The following is a 14915-nucleotide window of genomic DNA, read 5'->3' as shown; positions in this document are numbered from 1 at the left end:
GCTCTCAAACACTTGTGGCTCCGAGTATGCCAGGGTGCAGAGTTCACTAGGCCACCCTAGAATATTACTGGTGAGACGTCTCTGAACAGCAGGGTCACACTGCCTTAGCCTGGCAGTATGGTTGGCAGAGGATGGAAGCATGTGTCTACCCCAAGTCAATGCAACTACGGGTGTAGGAAAGCCCCAAATGGGCCTCCTCCGAGAACTGCCCCTCCTCATTCTTCTTACCTTCCGGGGGATTTTTATTCTGATTATTCCAGACCACCAGGAGCTTGGACAGACTGGGCACCTTGGACACCTCGGTGATGACACGGAAGAGGCTCTCCACACGGTCGTAGGTGAGGACGATGGCGGTGAAGCCTTGTGACTGTGGTGGGATCAGCGGGAGGAAGAGAGGGTTGCTGACACTAGCCCACTTCTGCAAGAGGACAGGAGGGTATGGTCAGGGAAGGAGCTGCAGCAGGTTGGCGGCTTCGCGCAACATCAGCGAGAGCCGAGCCACTGTTCCAAGTGTCCACTCCTCACCATCTGACATCAGTGGAAAGGGCCCAGAACACCTGAGCTGAGAAGACGGTCCCTCATGGCCGACTTAAAACACAAATCTACCTCCATCTCATCCTCAAGCCACTTAGGTGACAGCTGATGACTATAAAAGGATGCGACTTCATAATGGCAGGGAGATGGAAGAAAAGCTGAGAGGTCTGGAGAGGGCAGGGGTGGGGGTGCCTACCCACACCTGCTAAGAGAAGCCTGTGAAGGGAATCCTAGGGCTCAGGAATCAAACTCTGTGTATGGGGTGGGGGAGAGTCTGCCGCTACAGGGCTGGTTAAAAAGCTACATCAGGAAGTTAGACCCCAGTTCACAAACCCTTCCTGTCTTCCACTTGGCCAATTTGATTCTCTGTGGAAATGGGAGCTCCAGACAGGAACACAGGCACAGGAGCCAAACTCACTACTCCACTCCCAGCCATGTGGCTGTCTTGGCACCTCCAGCTCCCAAGGAAGCCCACAGGCAGTACTGAGGTCCACAAAGACCTTCTGATCAGTTTTTAGTGTCTCCCTCTTAATCACGAACAGATTCTAGAATCACAGACAGTTCAAGAGTATCTTTAGCAGAAGTGGCACAAACCAAAGGAACAGACGAAGTTCAAAGCACACAGACAATGGACACACAGAACCAAGTTAAAACAACTAACAATATTGCCAGAGTTGATATTTTAAATATCTATCAAAGATTGGAAATAACTCTTGAATGTTAAAAACCTTAAGTGTGTGTGTGTGTTTTAAGAGTGAGGTTTGCAAACTATAAGACAGTAAAATGTTCCAAGATGGTGAAGAAAAAAGAGAGAGAGAGAGGGAAATAGGACAGAAAAGAAGAAACAAAACAACAACAAAAGGCAGCCCTGGGGGTAGGGAGTGGGAAGAACAAACCCACAGAACATGAACAAATGAATCTATCAAAGAAATGAAGCATGGTTGCAGTACATGATGGGACAGCAAAAGCTTCAGACTGCAAGGGACCAAGAAAGAGCAAACACAGGAGCATTTAAAATAGAGAAATAAACAAAACAGAAAGATAAAACAATGAAACAAGCCATCATTTGCACAGGTGGAACCAGGGTTACTCTCAGCAAAGGTGAATCTGGATTGTGAACATGAATTTTGCTGATCGAGTCTCCAAATCGCTCTGTAAGTTAGAAATTTGGTCAAAATAAAGTTCTGAAAGTAAGAGAAAAAAAGCAATTAAAAATTAAATCTTTTACCTACTGTTAGAATGTTAAATAATTTAAATATAACAACGTAAGTGAAAATTCTATGCTAATGACAGATAGGAAACTATTATTCAAATGACCTTACACGTTTTAAGAGCTTCCTTGGAATAGAATTCATGTTTCTGCAACCCACCTATTTCAAGAATACAGCAGGGCCTGGGAAAATGGCTCAGTACATAAAAGTGTTTGTTGAGCAAGACAAAGACATCACTAGAACCTAAGTAAAAAAAGCTGGGTATAGCCACAGGCACCTATAATCCCAGTGCTGTGGGAAATTGAGACTGAAGGATTCCTAGGGCTTCCTAGCTACCCAGGATAGTTCAAAAGTAGAGCCCAGGCTCAGTAAGACACCCTGTCTCCATGCAATAAGACAGAGTAGATCTGAAGACCTACAGTTAATGTCCTCCACTGGCTTCTGTATATGAAAATAGGCAAGTGAAACCCGGTCCTCCCTCCCAATCTTGCATGCACACGTATCCACTATACATACACAGAATTCAATGGTTCTGATATGCTACATTATTTTTTACAAAATGTGATAAAGTATATGTACCATTTCGAATCTAACTGTCTTGTAAGTATACAATCAGTGTCATTAACTAGACCCACAATCGTACGTTAGCAAGTCAACAGCCCAGAACAGCAGTTTCCATGAGGAGCAGAATGTGAAAAGTCCCATCTGTCATCCTGGCTGCCTCGCACTTCCCTTATAGCCCTTTAGTCTCTGGATTCCCGTGGTACCCTATCAATCTCATCTATGCCACTGATGGACACCCATCACCACACATGTGATAACAGCTGTCTGCCAGATGTGAAAGCATAGGCTAGGAAATGTACACAAACACATGGAGTACACATGGGATGGGAACTCAGGGAGTCTAAGTGAGATTCCTGCAGCCCTAATGTGACCAGGATATTAAAGCCTATGTGGCCAGAGGTGGCCATCATTAGAAGTCACAGCTGAGATAGCCATGACATCACCCTGATCCTGAGCTGTAGTCTGAGGACAGTGGCTGGATTTTAGTGTCAATACCCTAGAATCTTGCTTTCTTCCTAGGAACCCTTTGTGTTTTCTGCTTCAAAACTCATTCATTTTGTCCTGACTTGTATGGAGCCAAAAAGTCTGCAAATGACCTTATTTATTCTTAAGTCACAAATACTCCTCCAGGACTGTTCAGGTGCTCTCTGCCATCGCCATCCAGACCTACATGCCCAGAAATTATATGCCTTACAGTCCACTTGGAAAAACACTATTTGAAATGAAGAAACATATAAGACGACCTAATGTGTGGAACTAGGCAAGACTGGGTGAACAGCCCTAAGTGCCATGCCCGGAGTTTCATATGCATTAGCTCCTTTGAAACTTAACCCCCAACACAAGGCTATTTTCATCACAGGTGATGGAAGTTTAGGGCTAGAGACCACAAATTGTGTACAAGGAGATCTAACCCTAGAGTGATGGAATCCAAACAGCTCAGGCAGTTCTACTCTGGAACACCAGCCCCTCCTATGTTCTATAAACACACTCAGCTGGGTGGGACTTCAGAGAGTAGAGCTGAAGGGAATTCCAGCATTTGCTATATCTACCTCTTCACTAAAACAAAAGTCCTGGCGAGTCTTGATCTTTATGATCAATTCTGGGCCAATAAGCAAGACTCTACCCTCAAGAACTGTAACTGCAGAAAGTATATACAAAAGCACACCACACATACAACCCTGAGGCAAAGTGGGCACATAAATTTGCAAAGGTAAATATCCCACAGACAAAGAAGGAAAAACGATTAAAACAACAAAACAAGGTCTGTGCTGTGGGAGGAGGGGGGAGAATGGCAATGTACTTGGATGGCTATGCAGCATGGGCAGAGAAAGGTTCAGAAACATGCAAAGCCGGCTTCAGAGGTCAGGCACCTTGGAATTTAACCAGAGGTACCCTGAGGACACCCGCCTCTGATTTCAGGGTGCTGCCAGGAGAAGGAGCTGTCCCTGGTGAGATGACAGATCTCCCCCCTGGGAACCTCTAGGAAGTGGGTGGTCAGGGAAGGGAAGAAGGAAAGAGGCGGTTTGCTGGGAAGAACTGTCATTTCCCACACTGCTGGCCTGTATCCCAAACAGAGCTGGAACACTGGGGAGGGCAGCACATGGGGCAGATGGAAAGGAGCTTAGGGGGCGGGAATCTTGCCAGCCCTTTCCTGGAATCCCAGAGACTGCGATGAGCACAGGAGGCACATGTGAGCTACAGACCCACCAGAGTCAGACACCGCTCTACTGTGGACTTGCTGCCAGGGCCCCAGCAAGGACGCCCAGGGTGAGTCAGCGCTTTTGGAGCAAGTTTGGGAATCATGAGGCCACAATCTGAGTTTCACCTTCTTAATAGCTGTGCAACTTGGGCAAAGTACTTCATGTCTCCTGTGCCTTGGGTTTTCTCTTAAATCCCTATGACACTGCTGCTACCTTTCTAGGTGGTGCTACTTTGCACAAAAGAGGGGAATATACAGTCCTGGGCATCCATAGATACCAGGAAGTAGAGCAATGATTGATCTTGTGTAGCTGTTTTTCACATGTCTTAAAAGTGGGGCTGTCTAAGCAATCTCGGGGCTTTCAGCACACTGGTTCTATGTGAAATCCTGCCTCCTCTCCAGCCTCACCAGCATTCCCCCAAGTCCTGGCTTACCTGAATTCTACATCTGCTACTCGTCCAGATACACTATTTTTATTTCCATGATTTGTTCTTTCCCTTCTGAGCCTCTGTTCTAACTACACTGAAGGCTCTGTGAAGGCAGGAGACATAGCATCCAGTGCCTGGGCAGGGCCTGCTGCTATTTGAAAGCTGGAGAACAGAAGACTTATATATGATGACCCAAACTCCACTCCATTGTCTCCTATGTAGAGACAGGAAGCATGAGTTTTAAAAATAGTTTCCAACTTTATTAATCCATCTTCAAAGTGCTTCCCAAGAATCTCACCATGTTCAGAAGTATGGAATTTTATTGCAACGCTTAACTGAGGTAGGGGCCTTGCCATTGATTAGCTTTATGACATGAAAACATATTTCTGTCAGCAGCCGTTTCCTTATCTCTAAGAATGGGACGGTGACAATACCTATTTCCCCGTGGAAAGATGTTTAAATGAGATTGTGTATACAAACACTTAGGATAGAATATATGGCTATTAGTTTAAAGCAAACACAAAACACACCCTGCTCCTCCCACTGTGTGTTTTTGTCCACCACAAAGCACTGGCAATTCAGAAACCATTCCTACCAGTTTTGCTTCAGAAATACATTCATTCTGTCTACATTTCATAATCATATCCTCAAGCCTAGACCAGTGTTCAAGATTCAAAGATGAACACACTCTCCACTCTCACTTCAGTGAGGTAAATTGGGTGGGGAAGCCAGTGGGATAAAATGGTAAATTAAAATGCAAAACAGCAGGCAGTACAATAGAGTATCAAACAGGATTTCACAGTAGCAAGCAGAAATCCAACAACACCCCCAATCCTGAAAAGGCAAGATGCAGAAGAGAGAAGCAGGAGAGGGCAGCTACCTGAGCAGCTTGTGCAGGGTTCAGCACAGGGAGGGTACCGAAGGGTGATGTCAGAAAGGCTAAACCCATAGTGTGAGGGGTCTCACCTAACAGAACTTTTGAGTTCTACGATTGGCCTGCTTCTGAAGCTCTCTTCTCCTGAGTGGTGTTTCACTGAGGAGTGAACATGGCTACCTTGGCTACCTTTAAAGTTCACAGGTAGCAATGGTCCTCTGCACCAAGCACCACCCCCTCCTTAAACATAATCCCATTTGGCTGCAGAGCTCAGTAGCAGGGTGGAGCAACGGCAGCTTTTAATTGGGGCACATGCCTTTGCAGAAGCTCTGTGCCACTGGAATAAGGTCAACAAACCAAATCCAGAGAAATATCCCAATGGAGAAGGACATTTAAAAGAAATGGCATTTAGTCACCTCTGAAATACCTTTCAGGACTGACCCCTGCTGGCTGGTCACAGAGAGTGTCTACAGTCTGGGACCTCTTGACCCCACTTTCTGCAGGAAATCAAGCAAGTTTAAACCTCCATAATTTACTCAAGACGCCGGCTTCTGCCAGGAAAAAGCAAATAATGCTGGCAATTAACCCTGGTGCCTGATTAGGTCTACACTAATGGCAAGATGCACCTAGCAGTGGAGACAGGAGTAAAGGTAACGCTGTCAATGAGTTAGGATGGTAGGTACCAAGGTAATTTCCAAACCTATCAAATCACTGAGCACTCAGAGATATTAGGAGATGGATGAAGAAATAGGTGTTATTTTAACAAATATTTGGCTTTGGCCAAAATGCTTAACTCTTCTCTCACCTAATTTCCCACTCTGCTTGCCTCACCCTACGCTGGATATTTGCTATGGACGTTCCATAAAGAAACCTTTTGTTGTTAAACTGCAGTCACATAAAAGTAGTTCATAAAAGCCATGGCAACTGTCTGGTCTTAATGCCAGCCGTAGGAAAGTGCTTGCCATCATTTCAGTGGAAGGCTTGTGGGCTCCTTTCTAGCAGGCTCAGGTTTTAGGATGCCTTGCAAGAGATGCCCAGGGAGACCTAGCTTAAAGTCAAGGGCAATCTAATGGTTCTTCAAAAGACTCAGATTCAGGCCACCAGCTGAAGGTGTCCTTGCCCTTCTGCAGGCCTGTCCAGGAGTTCTTAGAATCAGAGATAATGGTAGCCCTAAGGCATCCTAGACATGGTTATTGTGTACTCTGAGAGGGTCTTGCTCCATTGACTCAAGGAAAGCTTCGTTTCATGGCTGATTACAGGCCTCCGTCAACCTAACCAATCCTAACGCTAGCAGAGAAGAAGCCAAGGACCACTGGAAACCCAATCCCCATTGCTCACCACGTCAGAGACGCTTTATGTCCCTCTGAATAACTTCATGCAGAAACAAGAGGCTTGGACAGACATTTCAGTCAGCCTATATTTGATGTAAACAGAGGTACTTTCCTGAGCGAAAAGTGAGATGTCAGAGAAGAGAGGAAGAAGGACTGGCTATTACACAGAAGCCTGGAGCCCCTGTAATGAGCAGCCTTACCTATTCCTACCTTGATAGAAAGGGCAGTCTTGTTGTTTTGAAGTTATCAACCCTTACCTCAATGTGGTTTCAATTATGAATTACCAGACTAAAGGGGGGGGGGAAGAAAGCTTTGATTTATTCTTTTTTGCTCCAATTATGCATGATGTGTTTCCACAGAAGACTTTGAAAAGTATTTCATCATGCCTCTTATCCTGCAGTGGTCAAAGGGCAACACTGACAGGAGTTAACCCTTTCCTTCCTCACCCAGGCTCAAAGAGACTACTGGTGAATGTGAGCCAAGGCCTCCAGAGCAAAGGAAGCCATGAGAGGGTTAAGAGTTCCTATCATGTTACTGACTCGCACAAGGGTGGTGTCCCCTGTCTAAAATGGTGAGATGATATTTATGTTAATGGTTACTGGGAGATATGAAAGGGGCAATCAGTAATGTGGCCCTTGCTGCCTTAACCATTAAACCTCTACAGCCCTGACTACCCACAGCTTTCTTCTTGAGCTTGCTGATAGGCCCAAGCATGTCTCCAAGCAAGATTTCTTAGTTCACAGAGGAAAGATTTGAAGACAAATCTGGAGTCGACCTGCTGCCTCCCAAATAATAACTGTTTTCTCTGAAAAAAACAAGAATAATGCCAAAGGCCAAATTTCACTAATGACACACACATGAAACAGACAAATGGGAGATAAAGATCAAAGGCCAGAAGACTGAGGCAACTGTCAACTACGGTGAACAGGGGCTGCCAGTCTGGAGTTCCTACTGCCCATCTCCAGCCATTTCTTCATATGCTTCCACGTGACATGGTGGAGAGGAATGTTTCTGACCACATATCTCCCTTTTTATGTTTGAAGACATTGATAACCGCAGTGATGAGGGTGAATTCAAACATTTCTCTGTCCTCTGGATGCATGGGGTCTTCTTTGGAGACCAGGTTCAATATGGCTTCCTATCCACAGCTTTATTTGGAATAATTTGCCTGTGGTTTCTTTAGTTTTGCTAGGTCTGGGGCCTGGCACCATGTGACAGTTCTGCAAACTCTCAGCCACCTTCCTTTCCAAAAAAGACTCTTTCTCTTCTGCTTCTCCTCTCCTGCAGCTCTAAGTGGGTATGTCATCTGTACAAAGTTATTCTCCACATCACCTCACAGCTTCCACCCCAGTCTCTTTGGGCTCTGTTCTAACCATTTCTTTGGATTTAATACTTGAATCTAAACTGGGAGTCTCAACAGCTCAGTTTCTGCTGCTCTTATTCAGGCTACATGATTTTGTGGTTTCTGATGAGGGAGCTACTCACTTCTCTTCAAGTTTGACTGAAAGGATTGAGACCCAGACTAAAGATAAATTCCTCAAAACAGGGTCTGAGTTGCAGGGCTATGCTCTAGGCAGTTCCCCCCCAAAGCTTATTTGGACTAGCCTCATGGTGTGACTTTGGCTCACAGCCTAAACAGGGTGGGATGGTTTGTGAGCACAGCTCTTAGCACTGGGCCTATCTAGGCAAGTTGACTTCTTCCTGTCACCACAGACACAGCTCTCCATGTCTTTGTGTAATGGGTCACAGGTAACAAGTCCTGTTCCCCACCCCACCCCACCCCCCACTTCATATTAGGCTGAATCTTCAGACCACCAAAGATTATGGTTTCCACAGAGTACCTATCCATCCAGGACACCAAGAGCAATCTGCTTGGGGGCTCAGGAGCCTTTCACACCAGCTCAGTAACAGGTTAAAACTGATCCATAATGCTTATCTGGTAGTTTAGTTACTCAGTTGGGAGAAATCTTTCTACATTTACATGGCCAAGTTAATCATGCACCACCATGTTCCTCATTTAATTTGAGGGCCAACCTGTGTGTAAGCTGAAAACAATTACAGCTGAATGACAGAAACAGAATTTCCACACAGGACAGGCCTATACTTCTTCAGACCTCTGTTTCCTCACCAAAAGGTGATGTGGTCCATCAGTATATGGTGAATAACGGTGATAATGATTCTGTGGTGCTACGGACTGCTTTGTGAATGCCAGAAAGGAATTCTGCCACTGAACTACCCCCCAGCCCAGGAGGAAGGCCCCGAAATAAACATGTCTCACTCAGTTCCTCCACCTGTAAGAGCTAAGCAAGCCGAATGTGCTGTTGAGGGTTAAAAGACCACATGACAGAAATATTTAAGACTGTCACCTGGATACTAAGAATGTCCCTTTGTAAATTTCAGTTTTTCTCTACAGAGTCCCATCTAGTTCTAAATTCATGTTTCTATATGATAAAGCACTATACAGCCTGACCTCTGTATATGTGGTTCTTGCATACAAAGATTCAACAACTTGAGAGAATCACTAAATCTGTAATGAACATGTAGAGACTTTCTTTCTTGTTCTTATTCCCTGAGCAATAAAGCAAAGCTGATGTTTCAAAGTATTTACACTGAATCAGGCACTCTGAGCAATCTAGAGATTAGCTGTCTATAAGAGAATGAGCACAGACTGTGTGCAAGTATACCACTATACACTAGGGGCTTAACCATCAGTGGTTTTAGCATCTGTGGAGATCCTGGGGCCCCACAGATGCTGAGGATCAACTGCATCAGTGGCCATAGCAGTAACAACTTTTTAAAGCACTGTGCCATTTGCACAAGTCTTCCTGTAGATTATACCTCTAACTTTTCATAATCATCTTACTTATGAATCATGCTAGACTAATCCTACTTTACAAATAAAGAATGAATTTCAAAGAGGTAAGAAACCTAGTGAATGCTCTTAAACTCAGATTTGACTCCAAAATGTCCTTTTCTTTGAAGGTCCAGGCATCAATAAGTAATTGGGAATTGACTGTGATACAACAAATCTGCAGCAATTAGCATCCCTAAGCCTAGATCTACGGCTAATTAAACTGCTGCAGAGGGAGAGTCCCTCAGCTACTTCAAGTCACACAGATCATGAGCAGTAAAGGAAGATTAAATGCACAATTCAGAAATGTCTGGGCCACACTTACCTTACTGAAGGCTCAGGGGTTAAACCCACCTGACTCCCTCTTGAAAATTCCTGCTATTATCTGAGGCTTAGCCACTTCAATATTTTCTCTGTATAGCCCTGAATTTTGCATCTGGCCAGATGCCCATTCTTCGTTTATAGTGCCAAACTACTGTCAAGAAGAGCAGGAAGGGTGGCCACTGATTGCTTTTCAGGTAGTAGAGGAAAAAGTTGACATTTCATCTTCCTATTGCTTGGAAAAGAAAGCAATCATTTATAAAAACCCTCATCTGGCTGTGGCCTCCATCAGTGGGATGGACAGAAGCCAGTGAAACAGCTCAACATAAGCCATATTAAAAGAATTTGGAATGAGCAAAGAGAAGATTCCAGATGTTGATACTTTCAATAATTCATGAGTTATAACAGTCTGCAAGCAATAAATTTCTCTAAATATATCTGTGATATGACTGCTTAAGATATTGGTAAAAGTAACAACCATTGATTTTATTGGTTTACAATTTGCTATATTAAAAGTAACAAGTCCATTGTTTGACAGGGAGAGCACACAGAATTTGTAAAAATAGTATTTGTATAGTATTTTTAGAACAAAGTCTTACACACAACATCACCCTGAGACTTCATGAGGATACTGACAACATCTTAAAGAAAGACCTCCACGAAAAAAAAATCCATAATTACTTGATTCCAACAAACAAGGTCAAGATAGTAATGAGACTACTAAGCCACTACTTCTAATGTGAGGCTAAGTAAATTTATAGTTTCACCTAACTATCTCTTGCTTGAAAAATTCTAGCAGTTTGAAAGAACACACGTGTAGACTCATGTGCTGGCTCTATCAGCGAGGTCGGCAGATTGTATAGGCGCTCTTGGGATTGATTAAATTATAGCTCATGACATTCAAGCTAAAAGCACCACCACAGTCATGAGCAAGAAAATCCGAGGTTTTGTATGGCTGACAGGAGCATAGCATATGGCAAGAGCTGGGAAGGTGGAAGGAACAGCCATTTCCCAATTCTCTGGAATTTCACTAAGGCACATGTTTTGTCTACTGTGTTTTCCTCTGTTTCTTCCTGGGGGAAAAAAAGAAGGCGCATACCCACAAGAGCAAAGGGAACATGGAAGGACACAGTGGTGGATCCAGGTCTGTCAAATTTTGGAAGCTGAAACACATGGGGTCTTTCTTTTCAAAAATCCTATTGCTGTAAAACACATAGAAATGTAGGATGAAATATAACAAAACCCCTTTCCAACCTGTAGCTGAGGCCACAGAAAAAAAGTTAATCCCTGAGGCCAAGAACAAAACAGAAACTCAAGGGGAGTGAGAGACAGTGGTGCTGGGGTGCACAGCGGCACCCAAGAAGGCAGAGGCTATGGCTGTGCGCAATGAGGCTCAGCTTCATTGGCTTTGGGGCCAAAGGGGGAGAGAGTGGGAAGGGAGGCTTGGACACAAAGCCTGTGTGATCAACGAAGGAAAAGGAGTGGGAAAAGCCACCTACAAGGAGACACAAGGAACAAGCCAGCATTCCTCTTTTTGGACCTGAGCTCGGGGTGGTGACAGAGGTTCCCCTTTGAAAAGTTTAATGGAAGGTAGCCTTCATGCAGGTTTGGGCTTCACAGAGTCTATGTGAAGGTGTGGATACTCCAGCTGAGGAGCTGATGCAGGGAAGTGATTCTAGAGAACCTAAAGAAGCAATAGTTCATTAACTAATAAACAGACAATGAAGAAATGAATGAATGGAATAAAATAGACTGAACAGTCAGTCCCCTGGAAAATATCCTCTTTGTTCAAGTTACAACAATTTTCACACACACACACACACACACACACACACACACACACCACACAACAAAATTATAAAGCCTCTATGCAAACATACAACCAAAGCAAAAGACAGTTGACCAATGACAACATGAGACCTCACAAGGAATTCAGAAAACTGGAGAAGTAGAGACTATCAAGTAAATGTCTCAGATTCTTCAAGACATAAAAGAAACTAAAGGGAGTCAGATGGGTTCAGAGTTCACAGCCTATACTATACAGTGAGATCCAGTCTTAAAAATAGAAACAGAAGGGCAAAGACAGATTTTATTAAGGTTACCAAAATGAACTACAAATGACTACTGCAGTTGATATCACAGTGGATAGGAAAAAACACGCAGTCACAGCAGGAGAAAATGGGGGAATAGCTGTAAACATATTCAACACAGAGACCTGAACTGTGGAAAACCTGAGAAACAACAAAACCAACAAACTATAGTCACATGTGAAAAATAGTCACATGTGAAAAACAGGATTCTAGAAGAGATGATTAGTGAGAAATGCAGATGAATAGCACTCATTGCATAGATGAATGGAAAAGTTCCAAAATAACTGACATGACACTAAGGTTGAAGAGGAGAGCACAGGCTCAGAACCAGGGACCCACTGGCAGCCTCCTCAGGCTGCTCAGGCAGCAATCCACATGGGATTCAAAGCAGAAGGTGCAAATTTGAAAGGTAAAAGGATATTAACCGTTTGGAAAGCCACTATTTCCCTCAGATGACAGAAAAGAAAGAAAGAAAAGAAAGAAAGAAAGAAAGAAAGAAAGAAAGAAAGAAAGAAAGAAAGAGAGAAAGAAGAGAGAGAGAAAGAGAGAGAGAGAAAGAAAGAAAAAGAGAGAAAGAAAGAGAGAGAAAGAAAGAAAGAGAAAGAGAGAAAGAAAAAAAGAAAAAAAAGAAAGAAAGAAAGAGAGAAAGAAAGAAAGAGAGAGAGAAAGAAGGAAGGAAGGAAGGAAGGGAGAAAGAAAGAAAAAAGAAAGAGAGAGAGAGAAATTAAGAAAGAAAGAAAGAAAGAAAGAAAGAAAGAAAAGAAAAGAAAAGAAAAAGTAATGAGGTAATGAGGCACTAGAAAACCCTAGAAGAAACCTGTGATCCAGAGCCACCATCACAACAACAGGACAATCGGATGCTCGGTGTCCTCTGGCACAACAAGAATACATACTTTTGCATATTACAGACAAAAGTGCGTGGGTTGGATCTAACCAAGCAAAAGCGTCAGCAACTTCAAATCCAAAGATGTCTTAGGAGCCCTCCTTCTCTCTCAAGATCAGGTGCCTGCCGATCTCCTGCAGCTTACCTCTACTCTGTGTGCAGCAGCTCCACTTTCGAATAAAGTTCCCTACTGCTTTGCAAAATAAGGTGGGGGTGTGTGTCTTACTACACGCGACAAGTTCTCTCCAAAATATTAAAAAATGTTATCCCACAAGGCAAAGAACAGCTGAGACACTGCTCTAGACCTCAGGGGTACAAGTGGGCGCAATGCAGGATCTAGAAGTTTTTCTGCTCTGATGGACACTGTCAGGATAACAAAGTGTGAGCAGTGATAGAGTATTACTCTGATGGTGAGATAATTCTACATGAGAAATAGTCAAGAGTAAAGGTGCATCGTACGTGTACCGTCTAGAACAGAGGTTCTCAACCTATGGGTTGAAACAGTTTTGGAGGTTGAACAATCCTTTCACAGGGGTCGCATTGCAGCTATCCTGCATATCCAATATTTACATTACAGTTCATAACAGTAACAAAATTACAGTTATGAAGTAGCAATGAAAATAACTATATGGTTGTGGGTGACCACAACATGAGGCGCTGTCAACGTCACAGCATTAGAAAGGTTGAGAACCACTGTAGAAGGCTCAGGAATATACCTGTACACATACAAATAGAAAAATACAACAGTTATAAAATATTAACAATGGATGAATCTGGATAAGAAGTATATAAAAACCACTACTTTTTAAAAACTTTGATTCTGAACTTTATCAAAATAAAAAACAGTGCTGGGGATATAGCTCAGGGGCATAGCATTTATCGAGAACACACAAGGCCTAGGTAACAGTGAGTCTCAAAACACAAAAACAATGAGCAAAGAAAAGTTGGACTAATACTGAATGACATAGCAAAGCAATATCAATCAGTCAGTCAGTCAGTCAGTCAATCAATCCCAAGAGTAATGACAAGAAGACTCAGACATTGGAGCAAGAGAAGCATTCAATAAGAACACTTGGTCAAAGATCCCTTAAGCCTAAGGCACAGATAGGCCAACTGCATCCCCAAGCTTTGCAGAGGGAAGTGTGTTCTATGGGGCAAAGACTCACAGTCCCCAAGACTAGGAGGTAAGGTGTGATGGCTATTCTTGGTTGTCAGCTTGACTATATCTGGAATGAATGACAATCCAGAAGTGGAGGGCACACCTGTGAGAGATTTTCTGTTTGGTGTGAAGGGGGTGAATCCACTTCTAGTCCAAACCTTTGATGCAGGAGACACACTTTTAATGTGAGGCACACCTGCTGCTCAAAGTCCATATAAGGACATAGAAGAAGAAAGGAAGCTTTCTTTTCCTCTTTGCTTGCTTACCCTTTCCTCACTAGTACAATCCTTCCCTGGCACTGAAGCCTATTCTTCGGAATTCTAGCATATAAAGAAGACCAGCTGAGGAGATACCCAGCCTTGTGGGACTGAGCAAAGCCAATCTAAGCCCAGGGCTTCCAATCAGCTTTCTGTGTCTCACTCATAAGGGCTGAGGCCACCACTGGCCAGGGATTTAAAGAAAGCTTTCACTACAAAAGAACAAATAAAAAGTTAGAAAAGAAATAAAAAGGAAAGAATGTAAGTAAATAAAACCATAAACACTATCTTCAGAGATGGAAAATAATGGATCCTTAAAATAAGAACTGATATGAAAGATTAGTTTGAAATAGAAAATGATTGTTTTTTTAATCAAGAGAAAAGTTAAAATATAAAGGAAGAAAATGTCACAGAAAGGGGAACAGAAAGATCAGGTCCAGTAAGAAAAGAAGCAGGGCTAATCTACACATTTACCACCCAGGTGGCAGATGCTGCAGAGAGAAAGGAAGGACAGAAGAAAATAACAAAAGATATATAAGAAGAAAATGCCTCTACACTGAAAGGCGTGGGTTTCCAGCTTGAAAGAGCTTGAATCAGCAGTGTCTGCCAAAACACTCATGCAAGAGTATATTATCCTAAAATTTCAGAACACAGAAGTTGTCAGGCGTGTGTGTGTGTGTGTGTGTGTGTGTGTGTGTGTGTGTGTGTGTGTG

General features: G+C 43.3%; 1 protein-coding gene across 1 annotated transcript in view; it reads right to left on the bottom strand.

Annotated features, from left to right (window-relative positions):
* Positions 1-14915, bottom strand: part of Ext2 (exostosin glycosyltransferase 2) — a 139729-nt gene that overhangs the window by 47333 nt on the left and 77481 nt on the right. The window contains exon 9 of the mRNA XM_055600055.1: positions 229-418. Coding sequence (XP_055456030.1) covers positions 229-418 — 190 coding nt within the window. The remainder of the gene's footprint in view (positions 1-228; positions 419-14915) is intronic.

The sequence above is a fragment of the Psammomys obesus genome, unplaced genomic scaffold (assembly GCF_907164565.1).
Source record: "Psammomys obesus unplaced genomic scaffold, mPsaObe1.curated_primary_1811, whole genome shotgun sequence".
NCBI lineage: Eukaryota > Metazoa > Chordata > Mammalia > Rodentia > Muridae > Psammomys > Psammomys obesus.
The sequence above is the reverse complement of the archived record's forward strand: the minus strand, read 5'-3'. Positions and strand labels throughout refer to the sequence as shown.